The following is a 21,674-nucleotide window of genomic DNA, read 5'->3' as shown; positions in this document are numbered from 1 at the left end:
GTTCCTAGCACACATAGTTAATATTTAATAAATATTTTTTGATTAATGGGTTAGTGATTCCTTGTGCTTAGTTGCATGGGTGAGGAGGAGGTGACTGGGCTACATAACTAGGAGGACTACATGGTCACAAGCCGTTCTCCAGGGAAGGGGCTTCAGGCTAGCATTTGGGTAGGACATGACATAGGCACAGAAGGGAAAGCATCTGAGGAATTCGCCACCTACCTCCACTACATCAGCATCCTGATCACATTCTAGTCTCAACTCTAAGCAATCTTTAATTTTCGAACAATGGCAGAATAGGTAGGTAGTATTGATGGGTGACTTCAGATGAAAGGAAAAATACCAATAATGTGAATTGCATCTTCTAATATAAAACTGCTGAATGATGGCTGCTGTTGACAAAGCAGAGCAATAGGAAATAGCCAAGTATTCTGGCTCCTTTTTGTCCTTACCTACCCAGTTTCTATGCTATAGTAATAGAAAGGACATGAGAAATCATTTCGTCCAACCCTTTCTTATTACAGAAGAGGATAGTGAGGCTCAAAAGGGTTAACTGACTTGCCCAAGGTCACATAGCTACTTAGCCTGGAATTCAGGTCTTAGAACTATATAGAGTACTACTTTTTTTCCTTTGGTCATGAAATTTGATAACCAAATTACTCTAAGCTCAAAAACACTACCAACTACCAATTTACCTACATTTGGGTAGGAATGCAAAGGAAATGTCACATAAGAGTCAGGGAAGCAGTGTTCTACATACTCAGTGCTCCATATCTTAAGCCTGCCTGTTCTTATAGCCCAGAGTTTATTCCCATAGAAATATCCAACCCCTTTGAGAATCAAAGTTTTTAAATGGTGAATTTGAAATTAAAAATAAAGAACAATTTTTAACTAGAAAGATATTTAGAAGTCCCCAAAATATGTTTTACCAAGAGCACTTTTCTTAAATTGGAATGCAAATAGCTTACAATATCTTGACCCAGAGCAGTCGAAAAGACACTGCTATCTTTTTAAGTTAAGGAGCTATGTGTAGGAAGGCAGTATTCAAAGATACTTGATAGACTTCCCTTATGCAGTCTCTTCTGTGACTGTATGATTCTAATACTCTGCAACTTAGGAAAGTAGATGTTTCTAAAATACATGAAATGAAGCACATAAAGGATAAATGAGTCCTCTGCTTTTCTGTAGGAAAGCCAGGAATAGAATATGTGGTTTTTTACTCTCACCAACTACACTTGTGAATCAGAGAAGACCCATATGTGGAAACTTCAAAGAAAGTACACAGGATACAGCATATGGGTTTTACAAAAGGACTTAATAATGGCTTTTAAGTTCTACTGTAAGTGAAGATGCTTGTCTGACTAATCATTTTTTCTATATCCAATTACATTTTCTATAAACGAGAGTAGTCATTTGTGAACCGTTTTTGAAAAAGAAAAGAATACACTCCTAATCTCAACTCCTTTCAAGGAACAAAAGCAAAATCCAACACAGTGGATTGCAATTGTACATTAGTCCCTATTACCACCGTTACTCGTGTTACCCTTTTATTTGTCAAACTCAAATCCACAACAGTGATTTGTATCTTGATTTTATTTCTTTAATTGGAAAAAACAAAGTTCTTGATAGTCATTTATTTTCATTTTAAAATGGCAGAGTAACAGAGAATATTGCTTTGTACCATAACTGTGGGTGGTGACTGCACTTTCATCAGCACAGATCACAAATCCAGACAACAATCACAGTTTTTTTCAGACTAATGATACAATTTGTTTACTGCATCTCAAAAATATGACAAGGCTGGAAAAGAATGTAGTCTGTTATTTTAAATAAGGTTACTCAAAAAAGTCATCTGAGAATGTCGTGCATATAATTATTTAAACAAGACACATTCAGCACAGTCCTTCTAAACTTAGTGTTCCGACCATTCCGCTGACAAACACGTATGACTAAATATCAGGCCCTGGAGAGAAAAAATATGGATTTATGCATATATAAGCACATATGAAATTTGTACTATTGATGTGTACATTTACATACACACAAATACTCCCTCCACTCATTAAGCTGAATATTCTCTCCAGCAACATACATCACAATCTGCCCACACTGCTATTCTCATCCATGTCCTTCCATAAGCTCACCACTTAGGGTTCACATCTCACCTTCCTTGAGTTCTGTGATATCACAGTCAGTCAGTCAATAAGCATTTATTAAGTACGTACTATGTGCCAGACACTGTGCTAAGCACTGAAGATACAAAGAAAAGCAAAAGCCAGCTCCTGCTTTCAGGGAACCGCAGTTTAATGGAGCTGTCAGTTACATCTCACTTTTCTCATGTTTTTTTCAGTTGTTTTTCAGTTGTATCTGACTCTTCTTGACACCATTTGGCATTTTCTTGGCAAAGATATCAGAGTGGTTTGCCATTTCCTTCTCCAGTTTTTTTTTTTTTTTATAGATGAGGAAACTGAAGCAAACAGGGCTAAATGACTTGTCAAGGGTCACATAGGTCTTAAGCGTCTAAGGCCAGATTTGAACTCACAAAGATGAATCTTGTGGACTCCAGGCCTGGTATTCTGTCCACTGTACCACTTAGCTTCCATGCTCATCTTCTCCCACCACAAGTCATGCATTTCTTTGATCACACACTCACCCACACACACACACACACACACACACAGGCACTTCATATTGGATAAATTAGTATAGGCTGATTTATTGTACTATCATCTAATATTGGTTCCTCCCCTTTGTAAAAAAGAATAAAAGTCTGGTCAAACACCTTGCTTAAATCCTACTTTCCCATTATTTGCCAGTCCACAAACTTTTAAAAAACAACAACAACAGGGAAGGAGGTTCATTTGGCATGAATTATTCTTAAAGTGCTTATGCTGATTCTTAAAGACCATTGTTTTCATGGTGCTCACAAGTACTATGTTTAATAATTCATTCTAGAATTTGGCTAGGCATCGACATTAAGTTCTATTGTTTTTCTGGTTTTCAAAAATTTCTAACAATTTTGTTTGTCTTCAGTCTTCTAGAATTCAGCAAACATTTTTTAAGTACATTTTATATGCAAAATTTTGGAAATAAAAGCAAAAAAAGAAAAAAAAATTGAAAACAGTCTCTCCCCTTAAGGAAATTACATTTTTCTGGATTATCTTCTATTTTTCATCATTTCCTTGGGATTCAAATCGTTCTGGGAACCCATGTGCAAAGTATTTCAGTCCCCAGGAATTTAATTTATCTGAACCAGGAGATGCAAAGTCATTTAAAGTAGCTATGTGTTCTGTTACTATTTCTTCACTTTTCCTCAGTTTCAATTACATTTGTTGTACCCTCTCTGGTTTAAATATTATTCTCCATGATGAAAGAGTAAATTTTATAGTACTTATTTATAATGTTTTATAAGCTTTATATCATTTTTTGGCTTTATCTTTCTTCAAGTCAAGAAAAATATTAAGTTCTTACTAGGAATACAAATATAAGCCAAAAGAAAGAAAGCAGAAAGAGAGGACCCTGTCCTCAAGAAGCTTACACACTAATGGTGGAAGATAATGTGTTAAGGAATTAAAGGATGCCAAGTGTGGGGATAGGGGAGAGAAAGTCTAGAGGGTAAGGAGTTCAAAGGCAGCCCGGAGTGCAAGGAATACATGGTTGGCCTGAATATCATCTTTATAAAGGTCGTACTGGGAGGAACCAGACAAGCAAAAGAAGAGTCTAAGGGTGGAGTGAATGTATTCAAGCAATACGTTGGTCAGGTCTAAATAGATAGGCTTCATTCTCTACCTCCTATTTGTCACTTTTCTTCTGAGAGGTGGGAAACATGCCTCATCATGAGTTTCTATGAAGTTGTGCATGATTGGTCATTGTACTTATTAGAGTTCTTCAATCTTTCAAAATTAATTTCCTTGACAATGTGATAATTATATAAATTGGTTTCTTGGTTCTAGTCATTTTTCTCTGTATCAGTTTATCTAAAGTTTCTCAGCTTTACAGAATCAATTTCTTTAGTCACTTCTTATAGCATAATAATATTCTATTATATTCATATATTCAGAAATTCTCCCACTGACGGGTACCCATTTTGTCTCTGTTCTTTGAATCCGTTTTCTCTTTATGTTACCTCTTTGGGTGTATATCTGGTAGTTATATCAGCAAGTGTATCACTAGTGTCATCAAATCATATCCACAGTTTAGGGACTTTTTAAGTATAGTTCCAATTTTTTTTATAATGGTGGGATCATTTTGTTGTATATTATTGTATATATTAGTATATCACTATATTAGTGTGCCTGTCATTCCACAATGCTTCCAAAAGCTGTCATTTTCCTTTTTTGTCGTTTTGGAAGTATTCCTTTCCTTCACTGTGTGCCAAGGTTCGTCTGTTTCCTACTCAAACTTTCAAAGTACCTGGAGTTATATTCCAGGTTTCTTCTGTATAGCTTAATGCACTCCAGTATGAAACAGCATCATTATTCAGAACAAGAAAGGTGGCTTTGCCAAATCTTGGTTGATTCTAGTTCTCATCTCAGACACATGTTCTAGAAAGATGGCATATCTCCCCACAACAGATCTTCATATGTCACTTTTAATACCCCTCAATGAGAATTCACAAATCAGTTAGTTGTAATGGAAATAGCACAGGACTGAGAATTAGGAGACCTAGGTTCAGGGGAGTACTGAGCCGGCTTGGACAGGTTCACAAGAGCCAATTATTGAATTTTCATTTTGAGTATTTATACTTCACAAGTCAATAACTGCTACAAATCAAGGCTTAATTTATTGTTTTGTTGCTTGTCCAGATTTAAGAAAGTGATGCAGAAAATGTTAATAATGCAGATTAAACTTACAAATGTATAGACATACATTCCCCTCCCCCTAAAAATGCTGATTGTTAAACATTTTCTAGCATACCACTGCCTGTGTTCTACTTCTTGCTCTGGCACCAACTCTCTACATGACCTTGAGCAAATCGCTTACTCTCTTTAGTTAAGCTTCCTTGTCTGTATGACAAAGGAGTTGGACTGGATGATCTCTAATTCCTTCACTATTGAAAATTTTATGATTCTTTGTTCACTCAACTGGTGAACATCTTTTTATCTTGGGATTAATCACAGGATTCTGGAATCTTGCCGGTTCCTGTGAATCATTTCGATTTTGTGAAGCATGAGGTGTTGTTTCTCCCTCCAAAGGTCCAAATCCTCCCTCTACTGGGGGAGTCTCATGCTTGTTGCATAGCTCAGAATGACAGAGTCTCACCTTCGGGTTTAGAAAGGGACATGTTAGGATGGAACATGTTGTCCAACTCATAGCTGACAAAGAATACCCTCTATAACAAAGATTCTTAACCTGCAGTCCACAGATGCACAAGGTATCCCTGAACTTGGATGAGTTTGGGCAGGGGGAGAAAAACAATTTAATATAATTGGTTTCCTTTGTATTCCTATCTATTTTATATATTGGAAAACATGGTTCATAAACTTCACCAGACTGCCAACTGGGATCCATCCCTCCCTCTCCCTCCCTCTCCCTCCCTCTCCCTCCCTCTCCCTCCCTCTCCCTCCCTCTCCCTCCCTCTCCCTCCCTCTCTCTCCCTCTCTCTCCCTCTCTCTCCCTCTCTCCCTCTCTCTCCCTCTCCCTCCCTCTCCCTCCCTCTCCCTCCCACACACATACACACACACAATTGTTAAGGACCCCTGATATAAAGACCAAAAGGTTTTTATTATTATTACCATTAAATCTATTCCCCTTCTTTTCAAGCTAGGAGATCAGATTGTATTTATAATACTATAATTCATGGTACCTTGGGCAGGGAGATAAAAAGAGCATATAGCCTCAGGTTATTAGCTTTCCTTCAAGTCCATACCTTTTTATCTCAAGTTTAACTATAATCTGTTGTGGACCCAGTTTAAACTGTGATGATAACCTCCCTACTATCCACTAGGCTTCTGTTCCCACAAATTAGTAACAAAACTGTTTTTACATAGGACTTATGCTCTTGTTAAACGAAGTATAAGATATTAACACTAATTTGTTACAGTAATTGTCCAATTAACAGGTTTCTTGTCCTCAACCTAAGACATGAGTAACACAGTAACAACTCTGAGAACTAAGAAGAAATTTACTCATTTATGTCTCTGCGAAGCCTTATATCTACATAAAGGATATTGTATTGCTTACCCTGGCGTTAAAATTAGAAGAGGATAAGTGTAACTTTGTCCCAAGACACAAAATTTAGAGGGAACTTACAATATTAGAAGTCTTTTCAAAGCTAGAAAAACAGGAACTTAGCACCTAGTTGCCAAGAATAATTTTCATACTGTGCCTAGAAGTCCTTTCTCTTTTTTTAGTCTTCACACAGCTCCCCTTGGGTGTCATTGTCTTCACTGTGTTGGTTGCTCTGCTGATTTCCCGAGATCTCTCTACAACTCAACTGCCACTTATGAGAGTCTTCTCTTGAGTCCGTAGGGAGATCTCTTCTCTGCTGCCAGGGATCTCACTCCTCTAAGATGTTTCCTTGACCTCTCACCAACTAATGAATCTCAAACTACCGGATTCTGTTTTTTCCTCTTGAAAAGTCAAAGCTGGGAGCCAAATGGGAAGGAAGGGAAGGGGAAAAAGTCCCTCCCCACTCTCCACACTGTACTCCTTCAAATTTCCTATGGCCTAGCTACATAAAGGAGGAGGAGGGGGGTGTAATTTTTGGAGGGTTTTTTTTCCTTTTCTGATACAGAGAAGTATGTATACTTTGTAAAGGGATCTCGTGTGTTAGCACATTCTTGCTATAAAATTAAAAGGTTAGACTTGATGACTTACTAGGTCCCTTCCAGCTCTGACTCTATGATCCTATGAACATTTCTTTCATTTCTCCACATTTCTTTGGCCCTGTCTATTCACTATGATGCTTACCGTCAGCCAGCTTTGGTCATAGAATTCAAAATAGTAAAGTAATGCTTATTAGATATTTGTTTTTACTTACTGGCCATCAAAACAGTATTTCATGTCCCAACCGTAATGGACTTCATTAGCTCTTGTTCACGAAGATTAATGATACCCATTTTTTGCCTACTGCTAGCCATTTTTTATTACTAGTCTAAGTTGGGGAAAATGTGATAAACTGCACCCAATACAAATAATACCGCTAACACTAAGCAATTTTTGTTGACCCTTGGGTCCCTTAGGATTTGACCTCTGATTACAATTTACTCTTTACTAAAGGTAACAATAGAGCAAAGACCATATATTATCCTAATTTTCCCCTTCATTTTCCTCAGAAGTTTTAAGTAAACTTCATTCTTCTTGCTCTGATTATTTCTATTCATCTGGTCGATTTCTCATTCCATCTAATTGTTATTGAAAAGAAACTATTTATTATAGAGAAATTTTTTCGGGTTGGATAAGCAAAATCATTTTGAAAATTGAACTATCAAATGTGTATTAATTAAAGTGAAATCTATGGATTGTCCTACTGTGTGTGACCAAATGTGTATTAATTAAAGTGAAATCTATGGGTTATCCTACTGTGTGTGATCAAATGTGTATTAATTAAAGTGAAATCTATGGCTTGTCCTACTATGTGTGATACTATGTAAATACATATTTGGTTGAGAAACATTAATAATATAAATAATAGCTTGACTGCTTTAGTTATGATTTAATTAAAATAAATATTTTTTCAAAGTGAGTGGTTTAATTCTATCTCTATGTTCCTTACATTCTTCCTTTTTTTCCCCTCAAAAAATGTTTTAGCTCCTGGTCAAACTGTTACTGTGGTTACACAAACTCTGGTTACTAAGGAAACTACCATCTCCAAACTAGAAATGCCATCTTCCTTGCTGTTGGAGGTACCAGCCCTAGCTGACTTCAACAAGGCGTGGACAGAACTCACTGACTGGCTTTCCTTGCTCGATCGTGTGATAAAAACTCAGAGGGTGATGGTGGGTGATCTCGAAGACATCAATGACATGGTCATCAAACAGAAGGTATGAAGAATAAAATAGAAGAAGCTGAGGCAGATATGCTGCTTTGTTGTTATTGTGGATGTTGTTGCTGTTCTTCAGGTTAATGACGGGAACAGGACAGGTCACTATTGTGGATCATATACAGTCAGTTTTTAGTCAGCTTTCCCTGACAACCATCTCTTTCAGTTCCTCCCCAGACACTTCAACTCATCACTGTCTTTCTAGCCAGTCTTAATGTACTTGGGAGAAAATATAATAATTCTAATATTAGCTAAAGCAATGCAAAATTAGGAAGGCGTATGTCAAAGAGGAAGGAAATAGCATTTCTAAGCACATCTAGCTGGAGAGAGTTCAGTAAAACAAATGTGGGGTTTTTTTTCTGCCTAAATGATGCCAAATGACCCATTTGAAGTTTTTGCTTTTAAATGTTATTTTGGCTTCATATACTTATAATGAATTCCCAAACCAGATGTAAACAATCTAGGGCTTACCCACTAGTTCGCTTTATTGGTGGTAGTTTTTTTTTTCTTTCCATTGCTAAGGATAATTGAGAGTTGGATATAAATATAAAAGAGAAATTACTTAAATTGCGACTTATTTGAATTACTCTAGATTCAGAGATTTGAATTTATACAGCAGTAATGTCTTCCCAAAAAGACATTCATAAACATTGTATTTCTCAGACTTATAGAACTGATTTTTTTTCAGAATTACTGTTGAAAATAAATGTAAGAAAATTATGATGGTGGTGTTCACATATTTAAAATAAATATACGATATATCTTTTATAATCTTGAGTGCCTAGGTAAAGTATTTCTGAAAGCCTTATATGTTGTCATTATCTTACCCATAAAGATCTCAAGCCTATGAAAGGAGAAAGCAAAAAGTTGTATTGAAACATTAAACTGCTGCTGAACTATTCTCTGGAAACAAAAGGTGCAAAAAATTTAGAAATGGTGTCAAAATTTAAAAAAAATAGGCAGCAATTATATAACAGTAAAAGTGATTTGATAGTATGCATACTTTAATTAGGTTCCAAATAAAAGATTACAGTTTTTATGTAATCACTCGAGTATTCATAAACAGATTTTTAGTAGTGTCATGATTTTTTTTTCTGGTGTAAATAAGCTGTCACCCAAGTAATGGAACAATCCTAACTTTAATTTTCCAGCAAAACTCCTATGATAGTACTAGAGGGGAAGAATTGTATATTACTTCATTAACCTAATTAATTTTTATGACATCATTGAAATTATTATATTGTAAATATTCATGTTTATGTTGGTGTAAATTATCCCAGAGTTTTAATATACATTTTTGTACATGTGTCTCATTACTTCTAGGAGAAATGAAATATAATACACAAAGGGAATTATATATTTATCAGTCACTCAGCATTAAGTACCTACTATGTGCCAAGCACTATACCAGCCACTGAGGATAGAAAGGATAAAATGAAATTGTCCCTCACCTCAAGAAGCTTATATTCTAGTAGGAATAAATAACATGTGTACAGACAAGACAATATAAATTATAAACCAAGTAAAAATGAAGTGTTGTGGGGAGGAGAGAAGTGCCAACAGTTTGGAGGACTGGTGGTGTGAGCTGCACTCTGGAGGAGCTGAGGGATCCTGAAAGGTGGCAGGCAAGCATGAGAGGAATGCTTGCGCAAAGTCTTGGAGAAAGGAGGTGGAATGCTATGTATGAGGACCAACAAGTGGGCCAGTTTGGATGAAGTGTAGAGTATGTGAAGATGAGTGATACATTATAGCCTTGGAAAAGTAGGCTGGTGTCAGATTTTGAAGGCTTTTAAATACCAAGTAGGAGTTTGTATTTCCTCTGGATGTTTTTAGAGGGGAGGGACTAGGTCATATTTGTACTTTTAGAGTATACATTGGCATTTGAGTGGTTGATGGATTTGACAGGGGAAAGGTTTCAGGTAGGAAACTGATGAAGAGGTTAATAGTAATAGTCCAGGTGAGAGGTAAGGATGGCCTCTAATAGGGTGATTGTATGAGTAGAAACAGGTGAAGCTAAAATCAGCTACTTCGTGAAACCCTGTAAAGGGAGCTGGATTTAGAGCTGGAGGACCTGGGTTCAGATTCTGACTTAGCCATTAGTGATCATTTCGGTTCTGCTCTTCACCTTTAAAATGAGATATTTAGGCTAGATGACCTCTAAACACCTTTCAGATCTAAGCCTTTGACTCTTTGTCTAGATTTGAGGGTTACGAAAAGGAAGAATCCAGGATAACTCCAGGTGACAAACCTAGATGACAGGCTGACAAGGTCTTCCATAGCAACAGAGGAATTAGGAAATGGAGTGAGTTTTGGGGAAGATAATGGGTTCTCTTGTGGATATGCTGAGTGTGATGTGCCTACTCTACATCCGTTTGGAAATATCCTATGGGAAATTAGTGATGCAGGATGGGAGATATAAGTGAAACTAGGACTGGAGGCATCTCCTTACAGATGATAAGTGAATCTATGGGAGCTGATGAGATCACCAGAGAAACAGCATGGCAAACCAAAAGAAGAAGGCCCTAGAGAGAAACAACCATATTTAAAGAGTAGATAAAGCACTCAACTTGGAGTCAGGAAGGCCTGAGTTCAAATTCGGCCTCAGATTCTTGCTATCTGTGTATCCCTGGGCAAGTCACTTAACCTTGTTTGCCTTAATCCATTGGAGAAGGAAATGGCAAACCTTTCTAGAATCTTTGCCAAGAAAACCCCATGAACAAGTATTGGCATGCTATAGTCCACAGGGTCAGGAAGAGTCAAACACAACTGAACAACAACGTTATTGTTACTGTTATTATCATGAAACAGGGAAGGAGAGTGAGGAGGAGTCAGGTAGGCAGAGGAGCAGGAGAGAGCCTCCTCACAAAATCTCAGGAAGGAAAGACTATCCAGGAGAAGAGAGTGGCAGAAAGGTCAAGAAGAATAAGAACTGAATAAAGGCCGTTGGATTTATCGAGTAAAAGATCATTGGTACTTTAGAGAGAACAGTTTTAATTTAGCGATAATGTCAGAAGTCAGATTTGAAGAGTTTAAGACGTGAGTGAAAGCAGAGTATTATTAAAAATATGAAGACATAATTGTAAGAAGTGATAAAAATAGAAGATAAATCCCACCTGATCACATTTCTTTCTCTTAGAAGGGTTACCCAATGACAAAGTAGGGGACAGACACTTTGGAAAAATAATATAATTTATTTAGTAAAGTATAGAGTACATATACATTACCTCCTGTTATATGTCTGTGCCCATCCATAAAGATTTTCAAAAATATCTCTCCCCTGAATAGTCATCTAAATTCTAAATGCTGACCCTGAAAGTATGAAACAAACAAAGCTAGTTCAATGAATATACACACCTGGGCATCTGGGTGGAACATAATTAGAACACTGGACTCAAGAGTCAGGAAAACATGGGTTCAAAAGTGGCCTCAAATACTTACAAGCTGTGGGCCAGGCACAACTTTATTTTACACATCGGTAAAATGGGGCTAATGATTACCTCTACCTTCCAGGGAAGCGGTAAGGATAAAATGAGAACAGGTATAAAATTCTTTACAAACCCTAAAGCAAAATATAAATTGTAGCTACTAGTATGACTTCTAATTCCCGGGAGGTCCTCATTGCCTTTTCTGTGATTTTTTTTTATTATTATAAGTGAATTTTCTGTTTTTTCCCACCCTCTGCCCCTGTTCTCAATAAGATATTTCAATAGTATGACTAGTAATTGCATCTTGCATTTTTATAATGCTTTAGGCTTTGGAAAGTATGCATTACACCTAGTGGATTTTCAAAACAATTTGGGCTTTATATTTATTTTATAAATGAGGCACAGCAAGTTCCCAGTGCCAAGAAACACAGAGACAAGGCAACAATCCAGGTTTCCTGGTTGGTAGTGCTCATTACACCATGCTGCTGCTGCCTCCTGAGAGACACCAAGGCTGTAATGATTTATAAATTATTTTAGTGGCTCACATGAAATCCCCAGTCTCCCTTCTTTCTTGCTAGGTACCAAGGATGTTAACTAGCATTTACACAGCACTTCTCATAGCTCATCTCATTTGGTCCTCACAATGACCCTGTGAAGTTGGATGCTATATTTATTCCCATTTTACAGATAAGGAAGCTGAAGGTGAAAGAGGCTAAATAATTTAGCCACAGTCATGTAGATAGTAAGAGTTGAAGGCAGGATTTGAACTCAGGTCTTCCTGATTCCTAAACCTAAAACCTGTGCCTAGCTGCCTCCCACATGATTTCACAAATTCCTCAGTGTATAATAGTGCCGCTTCCAAATCCCTTCTTTTATATTAAACCTTCACTTCTGGACAAGTCCCTCAGTTAATAAAAATTGTCTTATTAACAACTAAATTCCCATTTCTATACTGCTTTAAGGCTTACAAAGAGTCTTCTTCACACCCACTTTGAACAGCAACCAGTGCAGAATACTGGCTCCATTTTACAGATGAGGAAGCTGAAGCTCAGGGGATTTGCCTACGCTCAAACAAAGCTAGAATACGACCATAGCTCTACCCCATAAAGTGTTCATGGAGACACAGAGAGTACAAGAGGGGTATAGAATAGTGGGTTTTATTACAGCTGTTGTTCAGTAGGACAATCAAAAACAAATGTCTCTGTGTATATTATATATAACACGTATATAAAATGTGTATACACATGCACATATAACATGTAATGTGTATATAAAATATATGCATGCACATACTATGTGTGGACACATGTATATACACACATATATGTATGCACATACAGAAAAAACAGTCATCCCTCAACATTCTCAATATTTTCTTAGGTTAAGGCAGCAGGACCCCCCAAAATATGAAAAATTGGGAATAACATTGGGCCCCACCCTAAACCATTATTTTTAATAATTTGATCATATTTATTTAACCACAAAACAAGTAAAAAAACACACTGAACCCATAAAAAAGTTGTAGTTTCTAGGGGAGAGAGTTTAGTATCTCGCATACTATGCTGAATCTTTACAGCTGCCAGCATAGAAGCAGCAACTGCTTCAGAGATTTACTTCTACAGAAGGTTCAATATCCAAGGATCACTGCAAGAGAAAATCACTTGACTGAGTCTGGAGGGTAGAGAGATAAAAAGGAGGCTTTCCCAAAGAGCCTGTGTAGGCTGTGGTTCTCTAGCACACTGAAACTTTTAACAAAATTTAACTGTTTATAACAAATTTATGTATATATGTTTATAGTAGTAAATTATAAAATAGATTAATAATATATAGTATTTATGCATTTGTGACTTTTTTCATTTTCTTTACCTATGCCATAGTCTGATTTTTCTCAGTATGCAGCAAATCTCCAAAAATTCCCATTTAATTATCAATGACCAACCTGCAAATGACCAAAACTGACACCTATATGTTTATATATATATATATATATATATATATATATATATATATATATATGTACATGTATATTTAAGTTAATTTCTAGCTGAAATTAAGGTTTAAATAATGATACCATTTTAAGTTTTGTAAAACACTTTCCACATGCTCTCATTTGGTCCCAATAACAACCATGTGAGGAAGATACTTTTATTATCCCTATTTTACATAAGAGGAAGTTAAGGCACAGTGAAAGCTTATGTCATTTGCCAAGTGTCGCACAACTTGAAGGTTTCTGAGATAAAATTTGAACTAGTCTTTCTGACTCCAAGTCCAGCACTCTATCCCGAGTCATGTAGCCTTCTCATAATGAATATTAGGTTAATCCAAAATAAAATATTTTATTTCCTTTAGTTTTGGAAAATGGACACCAAAAACTTAAACTACTTCTATAGTGTTATAAGACAAATGTATCTTTGTGTAGTCAGTGCTTAATTCAACTGTTTATCAGTTATGAGAAATTGAAATCTGATAAGGAAACATCATTCTTTTTTTAATTTTATTTTACCAGAACACAAATACGGAATAGAGAAAAGAAACAAAAACAATATTGTAAACTTAAATATTGAAACTTAAATACAAAGTAAGAAAGAAAAAAAAGCATGTCGTGCATAGCAGAACATAAGAGAGGATTCAAAATATATAACAATAAATTTTCATTTCAAGAAAGCCTGTATGACAAATAATACACCTTGTGTTGAGAATTGTCCATCTTTTCTTTGCTTCCTTGTGTTTTCTTTTGTTCTCTGCTGTGCACTTTTTAACTTTGTTCTTTTTTCCCTCCCTCTACGCCCCCCAGAAGGCTACAATATAGTCTAGATATATTTCTCTATATATACATATGCATACAGATATATACATGCACTTATACATATATACATGCGTATATAGACATATACTTTCCCACATATACTCTACTCCTGTTGTTTGCTTTTATGTTTGTACATATGTCTTGTTTCCTATCCCTCCTGCCTCCTCTACTTTACTTCTACCCACTACATCGCCCTCCTATTACTTGCCAACCCCTCTCCTCCACCAACCACCCTACCCTCCTATTACTTGCCTTCCTCCCTCCAAAGATCCCTCCCCTATCCCCCCATTCCCGTTAATCTAAACTCCCTTTACCTATTTCCTCATTCTCCCCTCTAAAAATCCCTCCCCTGTCCTAATCCCTCCCTTGTCCTCACCCCCCTCACTAAGCCCCTACCATTTTATTTCTTCTAAATTTAGAAGACTTTTATACTCTTCTAAATATGTATGTATTGCTCCCTCTTAAACCCATTCCTGATGAAAGTAGGTTACCAGAACTACCAGCCCTCTTCCCCCATCTAAATCCTCTGTATCCTTTCTTCTTCTTGCACCTCACTTGTATAAAATAGTTATTCTTTTTAGCTGTTTCTAAATGGTTTTGTTTTTAAATTCCTATCATAGTCAGATTTATCCCCCTCTTTCTTATAAGCTTGACAATTATTAATAAGAATGTTAGACACACATTTTACATTTTATGTTATATGAAAGGTAAGTAGTCTGTTCTTATAAATCCCTTATAGTCAGTCTTTGTTATGTACCTTATATTTCTCTTAGTTCTTATATGTCGAATCTTCTATTAAGTTGAGGATTTTTTAACAAAGTCTTGAAAGTCTGAGGGTTTGTCAAATGTCCACTTTTTTCATTCAAGATAATACTGAAATTTGAAGGGTATGATATTTGCAGCCAGAGCTCCAGGTCTTTTGTTCTTCAGTATGTTGTGTTCCAAGACCTGCGGTCCTTTAATGTCTCTGCTGCTAGGTCTTGTGTAATTATAATTGTGGCACCATCATATTTAAAGGAAACATCATTCTTAACAGAAAGAAGAGTGCACAAATGTTCCCTGACTCCTTAGATTACATTACCACAGCCTCTGCAGAGCATCTATACCTTAGCAAAATTATCCAGGGTTGTAATCAGTAATTGTGTTCATGAAAAACTTATTTTTTCTGTGCTTGAATGGCGCTCAGGCCACAGGCATCTTATGATTGAAAGATTGCCCCCAGAAAACTCCTGTAGGGCATAAGGACATGACATTTAAGCAAATCAACCTCTGTAATCACCCTTGAATCTTTCATTTCAAAGGATTATATGTATGCAGTTAAAAGTTTCTTCTCTCTTCGAGAAGAATTCTTACTTTTAGAAAATGAAAAGATAATACCATTTTAAATGAGTTATTTTACTCAATGAATTATACTAAGAACCTAAAGAGGAATTTTCTCTATGGAATATCTCAAGACTTACTTGAGTTTGGAAAGGAAAAAAATACTACCTCTAGGCTTTGTATAAGACTATAGAAAAAGGGTGTTATACTCAGAGCAGAGGTCTCCAAGATGACCCTCCCCCCACCTCATTGGTGAAAAAGTTTTTATCATGCACATCCAATATGTATATATGTCGCTATCTCTTAGTTGTATATTTGTCTTACTGTACTAACAAGCATATACATACACAACTTTAAAGTAGAAGTTAAAAAGTCATGAGATATAAAGGACAAATTGAGATATATGTTTTTAGAGACAGCCAACATGAAGATTTGTTTTATTCAACTATACTTATTTGCTAGGATGGAGAGTTGTTTTCTTTTTTCTTTTTTTTAATGGAACAGGGGAGAGAGAAGGAAGAATGGGATGAGTGATAGGTATGCCAAAAAATATTTTAAAGAAAGGTCATTGTAATTTTTTTTAAGTTCAGAAAAGTTCAGAAGACAAACAAGGGCAGCTTTAAAACCAAAATTGAGTTTATTGTATTCTTTTAAAAATGCATGGTTTCCGATACAGTCCTCTCTGTTCTATGTATTTGGAATTGCTTGTATTTGATAATGTTTGTCAAGGTCAAAAAAGTTAAGTAAAAAAGGGGGGATTAGATAAATATTAAATAATAAGTACTCCTAGAATCAATAGGGATCCACTGGACTTGGTTGGATGGAGGAGCAGGCACAGAGAAAGCTTAAGTGATTTGCCAAGGGTCACACAACTTGAAAGTTTCTGAGATAAAAGTTAGACCTGTGCATGATTAGACCTGTGTTTCAGGAGAATCACTTTGGCAGCTTTGTGGGGAATGGATTGGAGAAAAAGGAGAATTGAGGCAAGGGAACTAATTAAGAGGCTTTTGCAATTGTTCAGGCAAGAGGTGATCAAGGTCTTATCTAACTGGGGGATTGACTTAAGACATACCATGGAGATAGAATTGACAAGATTTAGTTGTTGGTTTTACAGGATAAGGGAGAGTGTGGAGTTGAAGATAACATTGAATTTGTGAACCAGGGTGACTGGAAGGATGGTGGTGCCCTTGACTGAATATGGAAAGTTTTGAGGAAGAGTTTGTATTTAGGGGGAAAGATAATATAATAAGGTCTGCAATAAAGATTATAACCCATCGAAACTAACTCATACAGTGTGACTCACTCTGTCCCACTGAAAAGGAAAAGGATAGATAGAGTAGGAGCTCTTAGTCATGGTGACTGCTCCAACAGAAAAATCAGCCCTCTAAGGGGGTATACCCACACCTACAAGGTGATCTATTCTAGGTGATCTAGAGGAGAACAAGAAGATGTACTGGGGTGGGGTAATTTTCCCAATGACTGCTGCCTTCAATGCCTGAATAAGTCATTTAGGATACAGCTGCTCTGAGAGGCTACCAAAAGCCTCGGAACTTATGAGTACTGGAGTGGTTGTGTTGGAGTCCAGCTACATGATTGGCTATTTCAGGAAGGGTGGGATGGAACCAAGTTTTCAGCTTCCAACTGATTAATCCCACACTCCTTAGTGCTACGCTATGGCCCAGATTTTGCAGACCATAACTTTAGAATGAATGGGCTATCCTTTCCCTAACATCTGTAATTAAATTCTTCAAACTCCTCCTGGATTCTGGAATAATTAAGATTTTCATATATACAAATTTCTTCCTTTAAAAAAAGCACCTGAAATTTAAAATTAAATTACCTTTTATAGGTTTAAATTTAGCCCTTTAGAGATTTTTTTTTAATTTCCTCATAGGCATTATAACTGAAATCCAGGTAATCGCCACCAATTTCTATTTGAATATGGCTGTATTAATGAACCAGCTTTACCTTCCTAGGGTGTGGACAATTGAAATTTTAAAAGGAATATAACATACAATCCAAACAATCATACTTCTAAAAAATAATAAACTTGTAAAAGTAAAGACCAGCAATATCAGCAAATTATCAATATCTTTCTTACCATTTTAAAGGTGGGCAAAATTTGGAGCCAGATTTAAAGGAATGTAAATACATAGGTATAATTTAGTGTTTTTGTCACTAAACTTTCAGATTTACCAATCACTGTTTGTCATGCATTTTATAGAGAAATAATGTTGCTTCTCCTTCAGCATGTTAGGTGTTGGAAAAATCATTACCTGTCGCTTTATTATGAGGCCAAAATTACTAACTTGTTTAGCAAATGAACATTATCTGTGACTGCAGTCTGTTAATCTCAGGAAAGACCTTGGCCATGTTATTCTACCCTCCTGTCAGTTAACTATGTTGTTGTTGTTGTTTTTTTTACCTTCTGTTTTAATAAGAAAGAATTGTTCCAGACAGCTTTATTTTTTCAGTCAGAAAAGAAAATCATAAACTACCGTATGTGTCTGCAAAGCCACAATTCCTTTAACTTTTCTCTCTTTCAATTACTTCTTTCTATTTTCTTCCTGGTCTTTGAAGCTCAAACTTGGTAATTTTCACCAAAATTTAAAGATTATCCTTTAACCAACTGAGTACATTTTAGTTCATTCCTTCCACTTTTTAAAAGATGCTGTCTTTTTTGTTCCCCTCCTTTAAAATAAATTTTAAAAAAATTTGACATACACTAAGTACCAAAGTTTTCAGAAAAAGATTGTTTTCTCACACTCTAATAGGTCTTGAGAAAATTTATTTATTATTGGGAATTTTAAGGATTTTGTCAGGACAGTGGAAGGGAAGGGTAGATTTTTTTTTCTAATCATACATTCAGCATACTTTAAATTATACCTAGTAGGCAGCTGCCTACTCTCATAGCCTCAGGAAATTCTGATTCATAGAAATGACACATCCCATATTGTGATATGATACTTCTCTCTTTCCATCACTGTCTTTAAAAAAGAAATCAGATTAAATCCAAATACTGGAGAATCAAATTATCCCCCCCCCCACCTTATTATTTGAAGAAGATATGGGCTCTGCCTACACAATACCAAATAGCTGAGTAATCCTGAAAAATCAAATTACCTAAATACATAGGGTTGTATTTCCTCTACAAAATAATGATTATCCACATAGTCAGAAACGTTGAAATAATCAGCTAAATTTCTCATATTTATCTTTATATATTAGACTCATGCAGCCTAATATTCCTCCATTTCCAGGCCTAGTTTCTGTGCAGGTAAAACAGGTTTTCAGTGATCATAGAAGTTATCCTAGTGATCAATTGTAACTTTTCCTTTGAAAAGGTCTCTGCAGATAAAAATAGGTCAACCCTCCAAACTGACTGCCACTTACTGAAGTTACATCATTAAAAAATAGTTACTTTGTGTTAAAACAGTAAATTTTTAAAAGTTCTCTATTGGAAAGAAAATCCTGGAGAAGTATAAAAAATATTAAGTTTTTTGAACAATTAATATTCTGAAAATCTACTATTACTCATAGTAGGGATTACTTTACCAGATTTCTTTCTAAAATAGCAGCCAACTCTAGACAGTGTGTACCACACAGAGTGGGTAAATGAAAGGAGATTACTTTCAAGAGCATTATGGGAATCAAAAGCTAAACTTTCAGTGAATTGCTGGTAAATGTTTAACTTACTCTCCAATAAAAATAATGTACAAATGACACATTTTTTTTAAGTTCAATCTGTATTGTTAACATTTTCTTCATCACTTTCTTAGGTCTAGATAATTAATAAAACAATAAATCAAATCCTAATTTATAGTATTCCTTATTTCCAAGCTGTAAATGCTCATTCATGTAGAAATTTTAACAATCAGCCCTCAAGAGCTAGTTCAAATTGGCTGGAGCATACTCATTAGGCCAATTTCAAATTTTGCCTATTGTCCTTAAGCCTATGATGAAATTCTCTTAGGGAATGCACTAAGTACAACTTCTATTATGTTTAGGACAATGATCTCAAAAGATGAATTCATTCTGAGATTCCTTTCCATTTTTTTTCAATTTGCCCTAAGGTTTGTGTAATTAATTATGAAGTTTAGAAGCTAGAAAAATTATGAGGAAAGGCAGAACATCATTTCTTATGACATTTTGAAAGGAAAGAAAAGGAAACTGAAATATTTGTTTTCATTTCATTCTACATCAAGAGAAAGATAATGGATTATAAACATATGAAAAGAAGACCTAACATTCATGAAAATAGTATGTTGGCCATTAACTTATTACTTAATTATTTCTGTCGAGCCTATTTTTGTCAGTGGATGATATCTCAAAATAAGTTAGCTTTTAGTAATAAGAATAAGTTATAAAAGTGAAATACAATTTTACAGTAATATTGTTGCTGGTTTTTTTTTTCCCCAAAAAATACATGGACAGACAGGCTGGAATACCAAGTATTCAGTTGTGATTTATTTTCCTTTTCTTAAAAAATGTATTTTATAAATAATTCTTTTCCTCTCAATATAGTCTTATATTTCTTATGAGTTGAAGTAAATATAAATAACTACTCTCCTAAACATGGCTTCCATCCCTCTTCGATACTGCATATTGGGGAAGAAGGAATGTAAATTGCTAACTAATCACACTGACACCCATAAACTTCCAAAGAAAAATGAAACTGCCATATTGCTTTGCTTAGATCAGTGATTAAGGTAATAAGGAAAGTTGTCTAAATTGAAGGCACATCAGTCAGTTTGAATCATAGAATCATAACTCTAGAGCTGAAAGGAATCCCAGAGGCCATCTAGGCTGACCTTCTCATTTTATAAGGAGCAAAAGTGATTTGTTGAAGGTCATACAGGTAGTGAGCATAATAGTTGTTTATTGTAATTCTTTCGAGATACTTCTCTCTCCAAGGTGCAGAATTTCTTGAGTGGTCTTATTAGCTAGGGAAAAATTTTATTAAGCACTTTCTGTGTACCAAACACTTTGATATGCACTGATTTTACAAAGAAAAAATATAACAACCACTTCCCTCAATGGAGGGATTTCAATTCAGTCATTTTTCAGTCATGTTTGATTCTTCATGACCCCATTTGGGGTTTTCTTGGCAGAGATACTGGAGTGGTTTGCCATTTCTTTTTCAGCTCATTTTACAGATGAGGAAATTGTGGCAAATGGTTAAGTGACTTACCCAGGGTCACACAGCTAATAAATGTCTGAAGCTGGATTTGAACCTAGGAAAATGAGTCTTCCTGACTTCAGGTCCAGCACTCTGTCCATGGTGCCACCTAGCTGCCCAGGATTTAGGATATGACATATATTAAGACCTTAGCTTCTCACAGTATTCACTTCAACAAAACACCAATCTACCATTAATTCTTTCTAAAACTGTGTCTTTTGTTTATTTTTCTTCCAGTACAATAACTCTTGTGGGTTGAATGGGGTTTCTCTTCAGGGCACTGAATTTTTCAAAAAAGTTGTATGATCTTGAAGTACTATAAGTATCCGTTCCATCTTTGTGTTAGCCCACCATTTGGACTTTCTAAAACATTCGTTCAAGTTGGTCCTGCTACTTTTGCCATAACTAAGATGCCAAAAACTTGGACTTTATTCACTCTTCTAAGTTTAGTGGATGCTGAAGACACAGTCCTTCAGAAGATAGAAGTAATAGTCATTAGCACCTAGTTTTTGTTTATTTAGTTTAGATCTGGGATTATATTTGTATAGGTAACTCCCAGGGGGGAAACTCTTTCTACCAATAAAGATTGGCAGTTGTTCTGCAATTTATAAAGAGATAGGATTAGAGCAATGACTTATACTCAGGGTCACAAAATTAGTATGTATCTAGATTTTCTGAACCTAGGTCTAGTTAGTATGAATCATTTGTTAAAATAGGAATTTACTAGCTAAGGGCTGGGGTGAGCTCCTCTCCTGCCCCACCCTGATCTCTCTCCCTCTTCCCCCATCAAATAGTGTTCACAGAAGTGATGTGGTGTGTTCTCTTTTGTCTCTCAGGTATGGGTGTTTACACACACACACACACACACACACACACACACACAAAACTGAGAGATTTGTACTACTTCTTTTGGACACGATATTCCCAGTTATAGCCATGCCTCCTTCTAGGAGTAATGCC

At 35.8% G+C, this 21,674-nt stretch overlaps 1 protein-coding gene across 6 annotated transcripts in view; it reads left to right on the top strand.

Annotated features, from left to right (window-relative positions):
• DMD (dystrophin) overlaps positions 1 to 21,674 on the top strand; it is a 1,925,924-nt gene that overhangs the window by 1,190,315 nt on the left and 713,935 nt on the right. For all 6 annotated transcript variants that reach the window (XM_036747778.1, XM_036747779.1, XM_036747772.1 and 3 more), the window contains one exon: positions 7,753 to 7,985. In XM_036747778.1, the coding sequence (XP_036603673.1) occupies positions 7,753 to 7,985 (233 nt within the window). The remainder of the gene's footprint in view (positions 1 to 7,752; positions 7,986 to 21,674) is intronic.

The sequence above is a fragment of the Trichosurus vulpecula genome, chromosome 2 (genome assembly GCF_011100635.1).
Source record: "Trichosurus vulpecula isolate mTriVul1 chromosome 2, mTriVul1.pri, whole genome shotgun sequence".
NCBI lineage: Eukaryota > Metazoa > Chordata > Mammalia > Diprotodontia > Phalangeridae > Trichosurus > Trichosurus vulpecula.
This window is presented reverse-complemented; position numbering and strand designations above follow the sequence as displayed.